Source organism: Vulpes lagopus, chromosome 2 (assembly GCF_018345385.1).
Source record: "Vulpes lagopus strain Blue_001 chromosome 2, ASM1834538v1, whole genome shotgun sequence".
Lineage (NCBI taxonomy): Eukaryota > Metazoa > Chordata > Mammalia > Carnivora > Canidae > Vulpes > Vulpes lagopus.
The window spans coordinates 32475864-32493096 of record NC_054825.1 but is presented as its reverse complement, the minus strand read 5'-3'; the positions used below and the strand labels follow the sequence as shown (position 1 = coordinate 32493096).

Below are 17233 nucleotides of genomic sequence, written 5' to 3'. Positions count from 1 at the left end.
TGTTAAGACCAGAGTAAAAAAAAAAAAAAAAAAAAAAAGACCAGAGTAGAGGGAGCAAGGGGATGGGTGGTGGGTGGGAGAAGCAGGAAGGTGAGTTAGAAAGTGAGCGCAAGGATCCAGAAAGAAAATGACTTGTCATGATTGTATTCTAAATGTACTCTGAGAGTACAGCTGATGCATTTGTTATAAGGGATGAACAGCATGAAAGTAGTGCCTGTGCCCCCAGGCTCAGTCCTGGGGCTGTCAGACCCCAAGAAGACAACCCTTCTCCCATGACTACTTGAGGCCTAAGCCTACTGAAAGGGATGCCACTGAGTCACCACCAGAGGTGGCAGTGCTCTGAGTTGACAGAGATGGAGGACAGAACCAGGTGGAGGTTTGGTTTATGCACAACAGGCCCTGCCCCACACTGAGATGGGTGGGGTCCTTGCCTTGGGATGCCAGGGGAGGCTGGAGGCCTATGCCACCATCTTGACACACTTGGTTTGACTGCATTTTGACCCACCACAGCAAGAGAAGGCTCATAGCCAATTTAGCTCAATTTAGAAAAACCAGTGGTTTAGCGCCTGCCTTCAGCCCAGGGCATGATCCTGGAGACCCGGGATTGAATCCCGCATCAGGCTCCCAGCATGGAGCCTGCTTCTTCCTCTGCCTGTGTCTCTGCTTCTCAATCTCTCTCTCTCTAAAAAAAAAAAAAAAAAGAAAAAAAAAAAAAAAGAAAAACCAAATTCTATATCATCTCCTGTACCCATGTTTTGTGGAGCAAATCAAAACCAATTACACATCTTTTCACTTTTGCTTTTAAAGACATATGCATTATTTTTGTAATCAGAATAGAAAGAATGGTGAGATGGTCAACAGCAGTCAATTTAGAGAAGGTCACAGTTAGCTTATTGAAAAAGTAGTAAGGTAAGAAGCGGGGTCTTCCAGGAGCAGGATGGAAGCCAGATGGTATGTGATTGAGAATGGAAAAGGAGAGGATGCGATACTGAAGCAGTGAATATAAGCCTCCCTTGAGAAACATGGTGAAGGAAGGAAAGAAACAAGAATGTTAAGAACAAACATATGCCACCCAATTCTGAATAAAGTTTATTAAATAATATGTACAGCAAATGTAGTAACTCAACACCTTCATTTATCAAATCAATCCACGGCAATAAAGAAAAATAAATGAATAGAACAATCTGTGTCGGCATAGTACATGCTCTCCGTGTGTAAAATGGCAACACTTTAACTGGTTATATATAATGTTATTTTTCTTTCAGCATATAATCTTCTTTGTAGTAACCTATTCTAGCAAAAGAACTTAATACCTACTGTAGATAAATAGGACTGAAAAAAAAAAACAAACACCAAAAAAAATAAAAATAAAAAACAAAAAACCCCCTATAACTGAGATAACAATTACCTTCTCTCCCAGAATGATTATTTGAAATTTTAACACTTTACAATACAATGGCTATTTTTGTGCTAAAAATCTGCAGGTGAGTTATTTGGAATTCCTTCATTTAAATAAAAATGCAAAAAACTTCATGACTTCCTTATTTTACCCCCCTTCAGTTCAAATTTTTAAAATTATTTTTCTATACAAAGTAGGTACATGGGCTATACAAAGTTAAATATACATATTTACAGTCCTACCTCTTAGGCATGTGATTTTTTCTTTTACTGATCCGAGAGAGACTGCAAAAGATAAGTAGTTGGGGGCTTGTTATTACCCAGAAGCATGGCGAATATATCAAAATGTGTTGCAAGGCATGGTGCCAGTTAGTTGCACTTGCTATTAATAAACTTGTATAAATATTTCAGCATAAAAATAGGTATTTTATATTACTAAATGTCTGAAGACAAAAAGAGCAATTGGAAACCTTTGTTCCTTGTTTTGTCATACATAGGAAGCTGAAGTTTGATGCAAGTTTTAACATGATTTTGTTAAAGACGGGCAAATTGGTGAGGCATACCTGGGTATCTGGAGATCTACAAATGCATGAGGCTGGCATCATATGCAAATGTGGCTTTACAAATTGGTTTTATTTTCTAGCTGTATTTAAAGAGGTGTTCAAAATTACCTACTTAATTAAGAAGCACCCCTCAAAAAAACTATTAGGATAAAGTCGTTATTAATGGTTTGTATCTAAGAAAGACCAGGAAACACGTTAGCCAATATAGGAATTACATTCCAAAAATGAGTGAGATGCTGTTGTGCAAAACGCACGTGCATATGCACTTGCACTATGTTCCTTCAGGGAGAGTCAAACAGCGCCCTGGGATGGTGAAGTGGACTTTCCAAAACAATGAGTCTTAGTCAAAGACTATCAAAAAGGCTCCTTCTACCCAGGAAGCGCCTCCACCGCCACCTGCACTCCCTTATCACAGTTAGTTCCACAGCCTCATTTTTTGAGGTTAAGGCTCTGCTCTGTCCTAGTTAAAAAACAAATGTCTCTGGGAAGAAGTAACACATTCCTCTTATCACTCATTTCCACCCCAGTGTCAAGGAGTCAGTGGCAGTTTCTTTCCTGAGACTGGGACTGGAAGGGAGGACAGGGAGAGAATGAGGCTGTCTGATGGGGGGGTGGGGGTGGTGCACAGCTGATGGGTAGCAGATGGATGGCAGAGGCACTGAAGACAAACTCTCCACCTACTTGTAAAGACTCCAGACTTTGGGACAATGGTCCTGGGGCAATTATGAGCTATATGCAGACGGCCAGGGTTCCTGTATACACCCTACCACCTACAACTACTGTTCCTATTTGTGACCTTGGATGTGTATTTGTGGGGAGGACGAGAGTTTGAAGACTCTGGAAACAGTTCCGAGAATTTCCAGCCATAAACTATCCTCAGATAAAGGTTCTTCTCACAGCCCAGTTGTTCAAGAGTGAGCTAATGGAGAAATACGAGAATGCTTTCTAGAGTCTCTCCAGGGAAAGGTAATCACGTCCTCTCTCATACCCTTCTTAGCACGTATCACAGTCTCTCTTAATCCAGTATCTTTGTATGTCTGCCTCTCCAATCACCTCGGAGTTCCTGGCAGGTGGGTGGGTCATTCTCTATTTCTTCAAGGGGTCTAACAGAGAGGCTGGTAAACATCCTTGAATTGGATGGAATTGTGACCAAGCACTCCAGGTGTCACACAGAGGCTCCCCCCCCCTCAGAGGTGGCCCCACAAAGGACAGATGTCCCAGGAGTGGCAGAAATGCTGCCTCGCACTCAGGGCCACTGCGTGTGTGCCTTCTGCTCCGATGAGGAGCCTCACCAGGGTGCATGGGATTCATGACCCTGGGTTACTACCTTGTGAGCTGTCCCTGAACTACTGCAGGGAGTAAAAATAAAGGCGCGGTGAGTCCACATCTTGCTCGTCAGTGGCCCTGGCATCAGCGTACATCAATGTATATTAAATATTCACTGAACGCCATCCTTGGTTCTCTTGTGAGAATACGCCTATCAACCTCAAACTGCCCGGGCCAAAACAATCCAGAAAAGAAAGGTTAGCATTGGCATTCTGATAAATCAAACTGTGCTACAGGTGACCACTTTTAAAAGTCAGTGATAACGGGAAAGGACCATACTGCAAGTGACCTTGACAGCTATAGAACGTCTTCACTTAGTCACTTGGCGATGCAAATTTACAAATACACCCCACTCCCATGGGCAAACCTCATGTGCTTTTCTGTCTGAACACCTGGGTCATCCAGGGCAATGCTGCACGCAGGCTGAAATGTACAGGGCACCTACGTTCTGCTTCCATTTCCCCGTGTACCTGGGTGCAAGGCACATGGTCTTGGGTCACCTGGGGACCTCCGACACTGTCCAGGGATGGCTCGGCAGCCCACACAGATCTTTAGCAATGTTGGGAAATCGGTGGGATCCGGGGCAGCTGGGGTGTGGAGCCTTTGAAGAATGGCTGGGGATCTATCTGCCTGGCACTCCGAGGGCTGCTTCAGGCTAAATGACTGCTTTGAGCCAGAGCTGGTCGAGGCTGGGGCAGCAAAAGGTGTCTCTGACCTCACTGATCCTGGACTGTGTTACAGGTCAGATTACCCAAGAGGGGGAGAGGCAGGGAAGGCTTGGAGTGGCTCCCAGAAGCAGCTAAGTAAATACAGATTTGCCTCATTTCTTTTTCCTCAGTTCGGCCTGCCTGATACACTGAAGTGTAGATAGGCTCCAGCTTCAGACACAACACTTCTCTGTCCCTCTCTTTTGCTTCTCATTTTATCCACTGCATTAGTTTTCCTACTGACTCAACATTTAAATAAAGAGACCAGTTCATGAATTATGCTTCATCCTCCAATAAAAATAATCTCTGGTTTTCAATCTTCTTATAGATACAAAGGCTTTACATAGTTGCCTGGAAAAGTACCAAATTGCCTTGTTCTTCTTGAAGTACCTATAAAAAAACAAAACAAAACATTAGCAAAATCAGCAAATGCATCCATGTGAGTTCAGAGAGAGCCCCCCCCTTTTTAAAAAATTATTTATTTGAGAGAGTGCACACATGAGCGAGCAGGGGGAGGGGCAGAGGGAAAGAGAATTATTTTAAAAAAAGATTTATTTACTCATGAGAGAGAGAGGCAGAGACACAGGCAGAGGGAGAAGCAGGCTCCCTGTGGGGGATCCTGATGTGGGACTTGATCCCAGGACCACGACCTGAGCCAAAGGCAAATGCTTAAGCACTGAGTCACCCAGGTGCCCTGGGAGAGAGAATTCTAAGCAGACTCCCCCATTGAGCGCAGAGCCCAACTTGGGGCTCGATTTCATGATCCTGACTCCATGACCCAAACCAAAGTCAAGATTTGGATGCTCAACTGACTGAGCCACCCAGGCGCCCCTGGAGAGAGCCTTTTGATAACAACCCAGCAGCATGAAGGACAGTGTATGGTTTTCTCTATCTTATCTCAAAATAGAGATAAAATTAGGCTGCAAAAGAGTGATAAGCCAGGCAGGCATTCTCAATACTCCCTTTTTCAGATGAGGAATGCAAAACTCAGAGAGCTTAAGCCTCACAGCTTAGCAAGCATCAGAAGCAGGCTCTGAACCCAGGATTTCTGACTCCCAACCCACTACTCTTTCTGATACTTCTCCTTTTTGGAAAAATGAGTACATTTATTCAACACAAGATACCAACAATTTAGAATTTCCAAACTGTAGGATTTCTAAAAGTCCACTGGATATGACCACACATGAAAAGGAAATTCCTCTCAGAAGCTTGTGCCCAAGCCCCAGATCGACTCCCTGTCTTTGCTGCCAACCTCGTCAAGGTTCCTGCTGAGCCAGGAGCACTGAGCTACCTGGGCACAAAGCCCTTCCTTTGCTGCTCCACATCCCCAATTGCTGAATCCCTGACCTACTTTCTTCCCTTGGAACATACTCTCTAAAGCTGGGGGTGAGGGTGGTGGCAGATACGTGCCATATCATTATTCCCCTCACTGGCAGATATCACAATTTGATGACTGCATCCTTTTCCCAATTGGCTTGGGTACAGCTTCAAAACCCTGCTGAACAGAGCATTTCAAGCAGTCACTACCAGTAGATTGGAGTCATTGCCCAAAGCTAAAAGAAAGCGTCAAAGCTAAAGACATTGAAAAGAACTATTGAATCCCTAGGGAGAACTGCCAAAGAGGCTGCAGAGAACTGAGATGAGGGCTAGAGATGGGCTCCTTACAGCAGACTCACAGCTTTCCTTATGGACGAGAAAAATGAGCTCCATGGGTTTCTTATTTTACTTTAAGCACAAGGCTATGTTTTAAAGCATTTGAGGGATTGAGGAATATTTCCTTTACCTAGCTGCCAGGCATGCCTCCAGGAGAGAATTGGTGTCCATCACCCTACCCCATGTTCTTGTAAAAAATATAACTACTTTTGAAAGAGTTTAACAGCTAATCTTTTTTACTTTTTAGAAATTTTATTTAGGGCACCTGGGTGGCTCAGTGGTTGAGCGTCTGCCTTAGGCTGAGGTCATGATCCCGGGGTCCTGCGATCGAGTTGGAGCCCATGTTGGGCTCCCCTCAGGGAGCCTGCTTCTCCCTCTGCCTGTGTCTCTGCCTCTCTGTGTCTCTCATGAATAAATAAAATCTTAAAAAAATCTATTTATTTGAGAGAGAGAGCATGCATGTGCATGCAAAGGGAGTGGCAGAGGGAGAGGAAGCAGCAGACTCCCCGCTGAGCAGGGAGCCTGATGTGGAACTTGATCCCAGGACCTGGGATCATGACCTGAGCTGAAGGTAGGTGCTTAACTGACTGAGCCTCCCAGGCACCCTGAGGTGCTAATCTATACCAGAGCTGCACTCTAACACGATAGCTACAAGAGGCTACTGAGCACTTGAAACAGGGCTAGTCTGAACTCAGCTACACTGTAACTGTAAAATATGCACCAGACTTCTAAGGCTTAGTGAGATATTCTACATTCTTCCTTTTGTACTAACAATTTTTTATACTGATTACATGTTCAAATGATAATATTTGAATGCATTGGTTTTAATAAGATATATTGCTAAAATTAATTTCACTGGTTTCATTTTACTTCTTTCAATGTGGCTGCCAGAAAATTTGTAATTTCACACATGGCTTGTATTCTGTTTCCATTGGACTGCACTCCATTGGAGTGCTGCTGACTTTTCAGACCTGGCCTCTTTTTTTTTTTTTTTTTTTAAGATTTTACTTATTCATGAGAAACACACAGAGAGAGGCAGAGATATAGGCAGTGGGAGAAGCAGGCTCTCCATGGGAGCCCCATGTGGGGGACAATCCCGGGACTCTGAGCTAAAGGCAAACGCTCAACTGCTGAGCCACCTAGGTGCCCCAGACCTGGCCTCCTTCTGATCAGAGCAATTCAAGGTAGTGAGGGGCCACAGGCTTCTGGGAGCCTGCGGAGGATGGCGCAGGTTTCTAAGAGGCTGGTGAGGCCCAGGCAAATCCTTCTGGTTTCCCACTTATGCTGTGGCCTTGCCATTCTTACTACCCCAGGCCTGATAGGACTTCACTTTAGCAAATATTTTTCTAGAGGCATCAGGAGAGAGCTGGTCTTAGAAAGAAGATAAAGGTAAAGCTATCTGCAGAAGAGGAGAACAGAGGCAATAAGTAAGTCAGTGCCTCCCAATAGCGTATTTATGCTTGAGGAGAAAGAATAGAGGCTTGGGGACAGATACACCTGAGTTCAAGTATTGGTTCTGCTACTGGCTACCTGGGTGACCTGGGCTAGTTATGTAACCTTTGGGCTTTGGTTTTGAGTCTGTGAACTTAGGATAATTCTTGTCTTATAGGCTGTTTGTTGAGAACTTCAATAAGTATATTAAGCAAGTATCTGCTTTTTTGGGGGGGGGCGGATTTTATTATCAATGTATATTGTGACAGTTGAGAGCCAAAAACTGGCTAGAGGGCTGGGGACAGGGGTATTGAGTGGTCAGAAGGGAACTTGTGGGGGCTCACAGCACACAGGGACGAGGGGTGGGAGATGGCAGCCTTTAAAGGACAACTGTGGTTGAAGAGTGATCTCTCTGTCCTGCCCCCAATACCCAAGACCAGCTGTCAGGCTGCCTGGGACCCAAGACCTTCCATGAGCTTCTTTCTGACTGATTTCCAGACCTGTCTGAGACTCTCCTTTTAACTGAGCCCCTAGGACATTCCTGCAGCTGCCTTCCCCTGTCAGGAATTGTGAGTAGGTGTCCAGTGAGGATGGATAGGGCTGGGGGCTGGGCCAGAGGAAGGGGAGACAGGAATTGGGGATGACTACCAGCATGCAAGACACGTCTGGGGCCATGGGGGCCAGCCCACTGCATGGACACACACTCTCTTCCAGGCACCTCATATTTGGAGCCTTGTGCACTCGGGAATCTCACATACCAATCCTTGCAACACTTGGGGCTTTTGTACACAATCTCTCCCATTCTGGGGACCTGGCGGTCACTGAAGACTTCAGCCTACCAGTCTGGACTTCTCAGGAGCCTGCCTCAGCTCTCAGGGCTGGGCCTGCTAAGCAGATCCCTGAGATCACTCAGTGTGACCGGGAGGGAGCGGAGCGGAGATCTGGAAGGGGGACAGGGTGGGTGTCAGGGCTGGGTTCCTGGTCTCATGACCGTGAAGGGGCTGGGCACAGAGGGTTCAGTTGTGTGTTTGGCAGTGGGGGAGGCTGGAAAGAAGAGGATAAGAAGGCCCGAGAGGCTGCCCACCCCTCGGGGCGGGCGGGGGTGTGTGGGGAAGTATCTGCTTTGTAACAAAATCTCAAAAAATGTTGACCTCTCCTCTCCTGTTCTATAATGGTGAATCTTTTGTATTAAGCAGGTTGCTTTGATCAAAGTTATTAGAAGCCTGCAGTAAATGAGGTCTTTAGAATCTCTATACATACACTTGAGTTTCATAGTTGAGATCATAGCTCAAATTTTCTCATGTTGTTTCATAAGAGTTTTGAAGAAATTAGATTTTCTAATGTAGAACAGATATATGCACAATAGAAATACAAACAGAACTCAATGAATTTGACAATTGCCCTTCTGTGCAGTTGTGTTGGCATATTTGGGTTTTGGGTCCAGTATCATTAGTATCATCCACATTGTCTTCAGAACAAGCACAGAGTGGGTGGCCCAGTGTTCCTGACAGCAGTACAAGATCTGAGAATGCTCTTTTTTCTGTGCAGAGAATATTGCCTTTTGTGTGGCTCATCATTCCTAGTTACTCCTTCAATACACAACTAGTAAAAAAATAGCATGAGGAGATCACTTACCAACAAACCATCCATCATCACATTTTTCCATGACATCAACAATATCTCCATCTCGGAGTTCCAATTCATCATCATTCTGTGGTATATAGCTATATAATGCTTGGTAGCTAAATCTAAAAATCAGAGACATTGAGTCAAACACGGATAGGATCAAATAATGAATTTTCAATGCCCATTTCAGCTAAATCAACACTTTTTTGTACACATCAGTGGGGATTAGAGTTATTTTATTGGTTACTTCTTTAATACTGTAGCATTTGGGGAGATCCACTCAGCATATAATAAGGAAATAAAGACTGACAGGGATGGGGAGCCTCTGACAAGCAAGGTTATGATCAGTCCTTTTATTTAGTTTCATTTGGTTATCATAGCTAAGCATTTTGTCTAGATGTCTCCTCCTTAAAGTTAACCAAGGCTATTTCTTAATATAGGAGAATAGAGAGAGATTATCAAGGATAATATAATCAGAAGTTACTTAGGTCCAGAGATAAACACTATATTCTGGTTATATATGTTGGAGAACATAAAGGAATTGCTGTATACATATAAAATTGCTGTATTGACTTAAAGATGTAAAAAGTACATTCCAATTGCTTACCTTGAGTTTCTTAGTATGCTGATACATAGTACGTTAATGGTTTCTATTTTTTTTAAAGATTTTATTTATTTATTAACTTAAATAATCTCTACAACCAAAGTGAAGCTCAAACTCACAACCCCCAGATCAAGAGTCCCATGCTCTTCTGATTGAGTCAGGCAGGGGCTCCTCATTAATTGTTTTTAAATATGATGTCATTTTTCTGAAATTCTTGAAAGCTTTTTGCTTTCTTTCTGTCCCAGTGATGTTTGCAATTCAGATTTTTATGTACTTGTTAGTTGGCCTAAGGCAAGTGCATCGGTGCTGCTCTGTCTGTCCTGACAGCAGCCCACTGGAGAAGCCTGGCCTAAGTGTGGTAAAATCCAGTATGTGCTTGGGCACCAAGGAAAACTTTCATTTATTCCTTTGACAAATACTTAGAGCAACTATGGTGGACCAGTTTACAATTCTGTGTACTTACTATTCAAAACACAACAAAGGGCAAAACTTGGCAAATGAGCGAACCATGTACCAATTCCAGTAGATGCCAGTGATTTCCAGAGAGTGGGCAAATGAGACTAGACACACGTAAAAGGAGCCAGCCCCCAGGAATGAGAGGTTCATTTTCCTCTGCTAAAACAAAGGGACCATTTGATTTTATACATTTATCCAAATTTATTGATAATTTGGTCGATGGAACTGTCTCCAATGAAGAATTAAGAGATGCAGACAGATTACCAGTTGGTAAGCAAACATATTTTTGATATTTCCATATTTGCCTACTGTCTCCATACAACTACTTGGACTCCTTAGAATGTCTTATCCTTCTCTTAACTTTCACTGTGGCTGCCTTGCTAGCCTCAACCCTGGGAAATAACTCCTGATACCTGCTTCTCTATCCTTACTCCCAGACAGTTGAGACTGCTGGGTCAACATCCCACAACCTTGCTGCTTGGGTCTCCCAATCAACTCTAATTTTGGATGAGCCTCATGCTGCTCAGGGTGCTGTTCCATTGAGTCCATTCCCCACATGGACCTTCTCCGAGTTCACCAAACACACTGTCTATCTTGGGTCTTTGCATATGTGGTTTCCTCCGCTGGGAAGATCTTTTACTTTCCTTTCTAGCTCTCAAACCCAATTTGTCTTTCTGTCTTTCTTTCTTAACTAAGCTCTACACCCATGTGGGGCTTGAACTCATGACCGTGAAATCAAGAATTGTATGCTCTACTGACTGAGCCAGTCAGCGGCCCCTTCAATTTGTCTTTCAATGCTCATTCCAAATCTCCCTTCTTCTGGGAATGGAATTTACCTCTATATGCTTAAAATATAGGAGATAGCCAATGTCGCCTTTTTGTCGTCGTTTTTTAATGAGTGGATCAACACTATTCTTCAGGCAGAACCAATGACTCATTCCTCTATATTCCCACACTAGGACTGAAGCCAGTCAGCACTGCCCTCATTTGCCCCTGGATGGCAGTTCATTCTTTCCTGGTCTCAATCTCTCAGTAGTCTGTGATCTCCTTTATTCACCTGCCCACCACCTTTTCATGTTGGCTGATGGGAAACATGGCCTCAACTAGAAATCCTCAGAGAAGCTGGGGGTGACTTGTTCATTCCCCCCAGATGGCTGCCCCCATACTTGGTCAATGACCCACTCTCTAAAACCAACAGTCTACTAAGAATGTAAGAAGGGAAGCTCGCCAAGTGTACTTACAAATCTTGTGAGGTTTGACTTCTGTCTGGGGTGACTCTTCGCTGCTGGGCTTGAGGTTGCTGAGAAATGATTAAAGATGATTTATTGTCAGAAGGGGATACTTTGTGATGAAAGTCAAGGGGATGAGAAACAGTGCTGCAGTAATGAACAGATTTTTCGGCAATGTTTATGATCTCATTGCAAACTGCTTCCTGTGAGTGGCCCCGAGATATCCAGAAACCCCCATAAAACAGTCAACGTGGGGACAAAAACAAAAAACAACAACAAAAAAAAAAAAAAAAAAAGAAAGAAAGAGGAAGAGATGTAACATTCCAGACGAAGCACATAAGTCCAGGAAAACAACAGAGTTGAAGATCCAGGTTATAAAAATAGATATTCCAGTAGTGGAGTGCAGGAGGGATCCAGGCGTAAGCATGGAAAAAACAGGTAAGATACAGAATTTGGAATTTAGTATGAATATTAAAAAAAAAGGGGGCAGCAGCATAAAAGCCTGTAATTAGTGAGTAATTACCACAAATGGAATAACTTCAGGATAGAAATGCAAGTAGGTATCCCCAGTCATGCACTAACCATTAATTTAATCCCATAATGTAGGCAGAGTACAAATATTGCCTCTAAAATTCCTCTGCTTTCTGAGAGGGAAGGGGGTGGCCGAACATTTCCCTCTAGGACAATAGTCATACAATTCTTGCAAATAATGCCTCTGTGAGTTAGCCAGGCATTACTCCAATGGAGACTCTAGAAGTCAGTAAGGATTCTCTTTAGAAAAGCTACAGTCTTATTCAACAGGCATCTTACCACATAGCACTTTTCAGATTCTGTGAGATCAGGTCCTGCTCTCAATGAATGATGAGAAGGCTGTGATCACCAAGCAAATTATAAGGGAGACATTTTAGCAGATGTCACATTGGAACGGATTCAAAATAAAAGTGTGAGCAAATACACGTACCACACCATCACACTCAATGACACTGGATACTCGTGGCCTATGGCCATCGAGTTTCCATGACAACACGGTGGGTGCACAGGAGAAAACGCAATGCACAGAATTAGAAGCAAGCATCCAGGCAATGAAATGGGAAGTTAGGAATATGAGTGCATGAGTTGAAAACGAACACAGGGTCCCCAGATTGGCAGGAAAGAGACACAGAAGGGCTGCCTTAAGGAACAGTTATGACCCTCCAGAAACACAGACATTGGTCCTTTTGCTCTCACCTGGTAAGCAACTTTGGAAGGGCTGCTGTACCCAAAGCTGGTTTCAGTTATCTTACTGACTGGAAGCCTCCTTTGGCAAAGAAGCCTCAGAACACTAACAGGTATGCCACATTTGTGTATTTATGAAAACAAACAGAAATGCTTCTGCAAAACTCCTTGGTAATATCTGAGGTATCAAACAAGACTGTTCCCCTGGAGAAGTCTGCACATGACACACTGCAGCCAGGTATGAGTTCAGATATCTCACAGGGCAGAGCTTGCTTCCAGAAATAGGACTGTGGGTTCTGACACAGCCATAGAAATGAAACCATCCCTCTTCACTCACCAGCTCAGGTACCATAGGCTGATATGGAAACACAGGTGCAATTATGGCCAAGCAGACCCACTTTTAAACTGGGTCTCCCAACAGATAGGTCAGGAAGTGTGTTTGGAATCATTTCCCTGAGAAAGGATTCAATGCCAAGCTCTAAGAAATATCCCTAAATAAATATGTGACAAGCCATCTTCCTTGGAGAAACACTCTAGGTAATGTGTACTAAGAGCAACAAATCATGGTAACTCCAGGTCCTTCTAGAAGGGCACTCAGAGATCTTTTATTCATGACCCACTTGATTCACAGAGAAGCCCAGGGCCTTCCCTGAGGTCACACAGCAAGTCAGTGGGAGATTTGTTTTTTGGATTCTTCTACTGTTCCACTGGACCTTCTCTTTTATCCTTGGACCATTTCCCACGTCATTAAGAGTGCTCATTGATAATATTTTCCATGAGTCTCACAGAAACCCAGAAAATAGGCAGAATAGAGTTTATCATCCTATTTGCTTTTAAAACCCAGGAAGCTGATGCTCAGGGGGCTTAGTGCATGCCCCAACGTCCCACGGCTAGCAAGAGGTCGAGTTGCTGGGCTGCCTCTTGCATGCCACCACACCATCCCCTCCTTCGTCTCTGCTGTAAACGGCCTCGTCCTTTAGCATGTCTTATAGGACCAACTTCAACCCCAGATATCACTTCTATACTCCTGTCCTTTTGGGAAACCTCTTCAAGTTCTCTAAACTTCTTCAAAACTGCAATCCTTTAAACCAGGGAGTCTGGCAGGAGTAAAGGAAGATTTGGAACTGCAAGGAGCCTTTTCATTGGTTTTTCTCCAATGTCTCTGGATCTGCAGGCCTTTGCCAGGTGACCTTGTGTGGCCCCACTCATCGCCCATCCAGCCTCGGGATCAAGGCTTCTGTGTAACAGAGGAAAGTAATGACATTTCCAAGCTCTGGCTATGTGGGCTTTGATGTAGTAGAGGAAGGAAATATATTCTGGGTGATACCTATAGGCAGATTTTGACAAAAGGGAAAACTCTAAAAGTGTGAGCTGTCCAGTAGAAAGGCTGCCTGGGGAGGGAGAGAGCTACCTATCCCAGTGGCTGGTGAAACAGGCTGTGCTATCACTCCATGGGATGCTGTGGGGCACTGCTTCTCAACCTTTTGTATATGCTGTTATCACCCAGAAACCCTGTTAAAATGCAGACTCTGACTTGACACACATGGGGCGCATCCTGAGACCCTACATTTTACTTTTAAAATTTTATTTAAATTCAATTAGCATATAGTATATTATTAATTTTAGAGGCAGAGTTCAGAGATTCATCTAGTTGTATATAATACCCAGTGCTCATTACATCACATGCCCTCGAGACTCTACATTTCTATTGGTAATGTCCATGATGCAGGTCCACACACCAATTCGGGGAATAAGGCTGTAGAGGACCTTCATTATCTTTCACTGAGATTCTTTGGCTACAGTGTGCCAAGACTGATCAGTGTGGGTCACACCACATGAAAATGAAAGTTCTCATAATAACCAACATATTTCCAAACTCTGGCTAGTAGCCTAATGACCTCAGGTCAAAGGCAGATCAAAGAGAGGATGCGGACAAGACAACCTCTTCACATTCTGTCCATAGCTTACTGAAGCCTTGTAGCATCTTTTAATGAACTCAATCTCAAAGGAGTGACTAGATCATCATGCAAATATCTGGTGCTTAAGAGAGGTTTGGTACATCAGATATAGTAAAAAGGACCTAGTATTTTAAAAACAAATAACAACAGCTTTCAAAAGCACAGAGAGGTCCATTACCTCATCTGACTTTTGTACTAATCCTTTGACTTGGAGAGAGTAGAAAAGGACTTTTAGGGTTCAAGAAAGTGTGAAGATTTGCACAAGGGGACAAAGCCACTGAGTACTGAGTCCTCGGTGTCTAATGGACATATAGCACCTTCCTCTCCAGTCCTGTTGGGATAGCTATGACCATAGCAACACCTACCTTCTGCCATTTGAGACAACAGGCGCTGTCACTTTTCTTCCTGAATACCTTTTCTTTATGTAAAAGGTACAGTGTGTGGTAATGGATATGGTCCAATCCTTAACTCAAGGATTCACTGTACTAGAAGGGATACTGACTCGGCTAATACTTTCCTTGGTCTGGGGTCATATCCAATCAGAGGATAATCATCATCACAGCCTTCTAGACAAAGTTGACATCTAGTAAAATTTAAGTCATCCCTGAGAGGTAAGGATGGTTTGACTCCTCACAGTCTGTGGAATGAAGGACAAAGGCAAGATAAACATTTATCCTATTAGCTAAGAGTCAATTTCTCCTTGTTTGAAATGCATTCCCTAAGATTTACTATTTAAGAGAGAGAGAGAATGAGAGGGAGAGAAAGTTCATGAGCAGCAGGGAGAGGGAGGAGCAGACTCCACGCTGAGCAGAGAGCCCGACATGGGGCTCGATCCCAGGATGCTGGGACCATGACCTGAGCTGAAGACAGATGCTTAACCCACTGAGCCACCTAGACGCCCCTAGAAAAGTTTAAGTTATATACGTGACTCATGTTCTATTCCTATTGGATAGTGCTGCTCTGCTCTGAACCCTCTCTTGCCCTTCCTTAAGCCTCATAGTAGACAAAATTCTAACTACGACTTCATCCAAGGTTAAGAATAGAGAGTATTTTTTTTTTTTTAAGAATAGAGAGTATTATCTTACACCAAGTATATTTTAGACTTTTGGAAATACACCCCAGTTATTTTCCCCACGTTTAGAAAACCAGCCATCAGCCCAACACACACACACACACACACACACACACACACACACACACACACACGATGCACCGCCCCCTACCACCGCCCCCAACCCGGCCGAACAGTAAGCAGGGGTTAGGTGCTTAGCTGCTGATCCGGAAATTGCATTAAGTCCATATTTGCACATGCACTCATAAACCACCCCCCTTGGACTGGAGTGCTTGTTTTATTCCCCCTGAGCAAGCAATCCTGCATGAATCCTTGGGCTGCTGCCCTTCTATGTTCAGTTCACAGAAGACCCCCCCCAGAATTCCACACTGGCCTTCCTGGGACTATTCATCCCTGTTTTCGTTTTCTTTTCTTTTCTTTTTTTTTTAAAGATTTTATTCATTTATTCATAAGAGACGGGGGGCGGGGCGGGGAGAGAAAGAGAGAGAGGGAGAGAGGCAGAGACACAGGCAGAGGTAGAAGAAGCAGGCTCCATGCAGGGAGTCCGACACGGGACTCGATCCCCGGACTCCAGAATCATGCCCCGGACAAGGCAGGCACCAAACTGTTGAGCCACCCAGGGATCCCCCTATTCATCCCTCTGGATCCACAAAACACCTGGTGCTACCAAGGAGTTAGTACGCATTCTGTCCCAGCTTTGGGCGTGCGCCAAAGCCTTGAAATCCCAAATAAACCATCCACAGTGTAAAGAACAGCAGGAAGTCCTGGAGATGTGAACAAGATTAAGGAACTCAACCTCAGTGTGGCCCACACCCGGGAAACATCACAGGTCACTTCTGCCCTCCTAATGCCCCCACCCCAAGTTGCTCAGAGATGGCATTCCTCAACCCACTGCACATCCCTATCTTGTCATCTGCTCAGAGCCCACCCCACCCCTCTTTCTGGGGACCTCCGCTGGCATCCCAGGGGAGATCAGACTGGGTGCAAGGAAATCTGAGGTCCAGACCAGTCTATGATACTAATATTCATTGTCTTTCGAGTAAAATGCTTAATTTCTCTGGATTTCAAATTCTTAGTAAAATAAGAGGATTGGACATGAGTTATGTAAATATCCTTTTTGGCTCCAAGGTTCTAACATATGGGTCAGAGTGCATGCGTCCCTGTGAATTGAGAACCAAGGTGGGGGGCAGGGCTGACCTGGCTTAAGAATGGAGGCACTTCATTTGAGGCCCACTGAGGACTGGGAAGAGGGCCTCTGACTGCAGCCTCCAGATGTGGACAGAGGTGGGGGAGGGGAGTGGTTGCCCTGATGGCAGCAGAGTCGCAGCTCCTGGAACACCATAGGCAAACTCGGCCAGAGGAGCTGGAGGCCTGAATGATTCGGGCTCCTGGCTTTCGGCTCTAGAACACTTCCATAGGACCCTCAAAACAGGACCCCTCCAAGTTATCCCTGAGCTTAAGAAAAAGATCCCAGATTACCCCTAAAATAAATTACAACCAATTGCTTCATGTGTTCCCCACCTAGCCCAGACACAATCCCCTTGCCAGCCACTCCACAGAGAACACATGCCTTTGTTGTAACTTGAATCTGATTGCAACACTAAACTCAGACGCTCAGCCTTCTTGTCATGGTCTGTAGCGTGTGGTCTGCTTCCTCCCCTAAAGTAACCACACAAGGAATGGCAAACGTATATCCAAAGATGAAGAAACCGAAATCTTTCCAAAAGGATGCCTTCATACTCAAGGTGAGAGAGAACAGGAAGAAGCACTACGTCTACAGAAGGCAAATTCACAGTTTTCTAGATTCTGGATTTGTGTCACATAAAGTGGAGGGATTCTTCCCTCTTCTACTTTCTTCTCTCCCCCCACCCCCATCTCCTCTTAGGTGGGATGGGGTAAAGAGGATAAAGCAAACTGCCTCCGCTGCTTTGCCCCATTACCTGGATATCACACAACAGGTATTTTTTGAGTCCCAGTGACACGCTCTGTGCTGGA

General features: G+C 44.3%; 1 protein-coding gene across 50 annotated transcripts in view; it reads right to left on the bottom strand.

Moving 5' to 3' along the window:
- Positions 1-1076: 1076 nt before the first annotated feature.
- Positions 1077-17233, bottom strand: part of SORBS1 (sorbin and SH3 domain containing 1) — a 227573-nt gene continuing 211416 nt past the window's right edge. For 30 of the 50 annotated variants that reach the window (XM_041745746.1, XM_041745745.1, XM_041745752.1 and 27 more), the window contains 4 exons: positions 11804-11863; positions 11006-11196; positions 8714-8826; positions 1077-4384 (listed from right to left, as the gene is read on the bottom strand). In XM_041745746.1, the coding sequence (XP_041601680.1) occupies positions 4317-4384; positions 8714-8826; positions 11006-11196; positions 11804-11863 (432 nt within the window). In that variant the 3' untranslated portion in view covers positions 1077-4316. The remainder of the gene's footprint in view (positions 4385-8713; positions 8827-11005; positions 11197-11803; positions 11864-17233) is intronic. The other 20 variants (XM_041745744.1, XM_041745761.1, XM_041745765.1 and 17 more) reach the window with 2 other exon arrangements.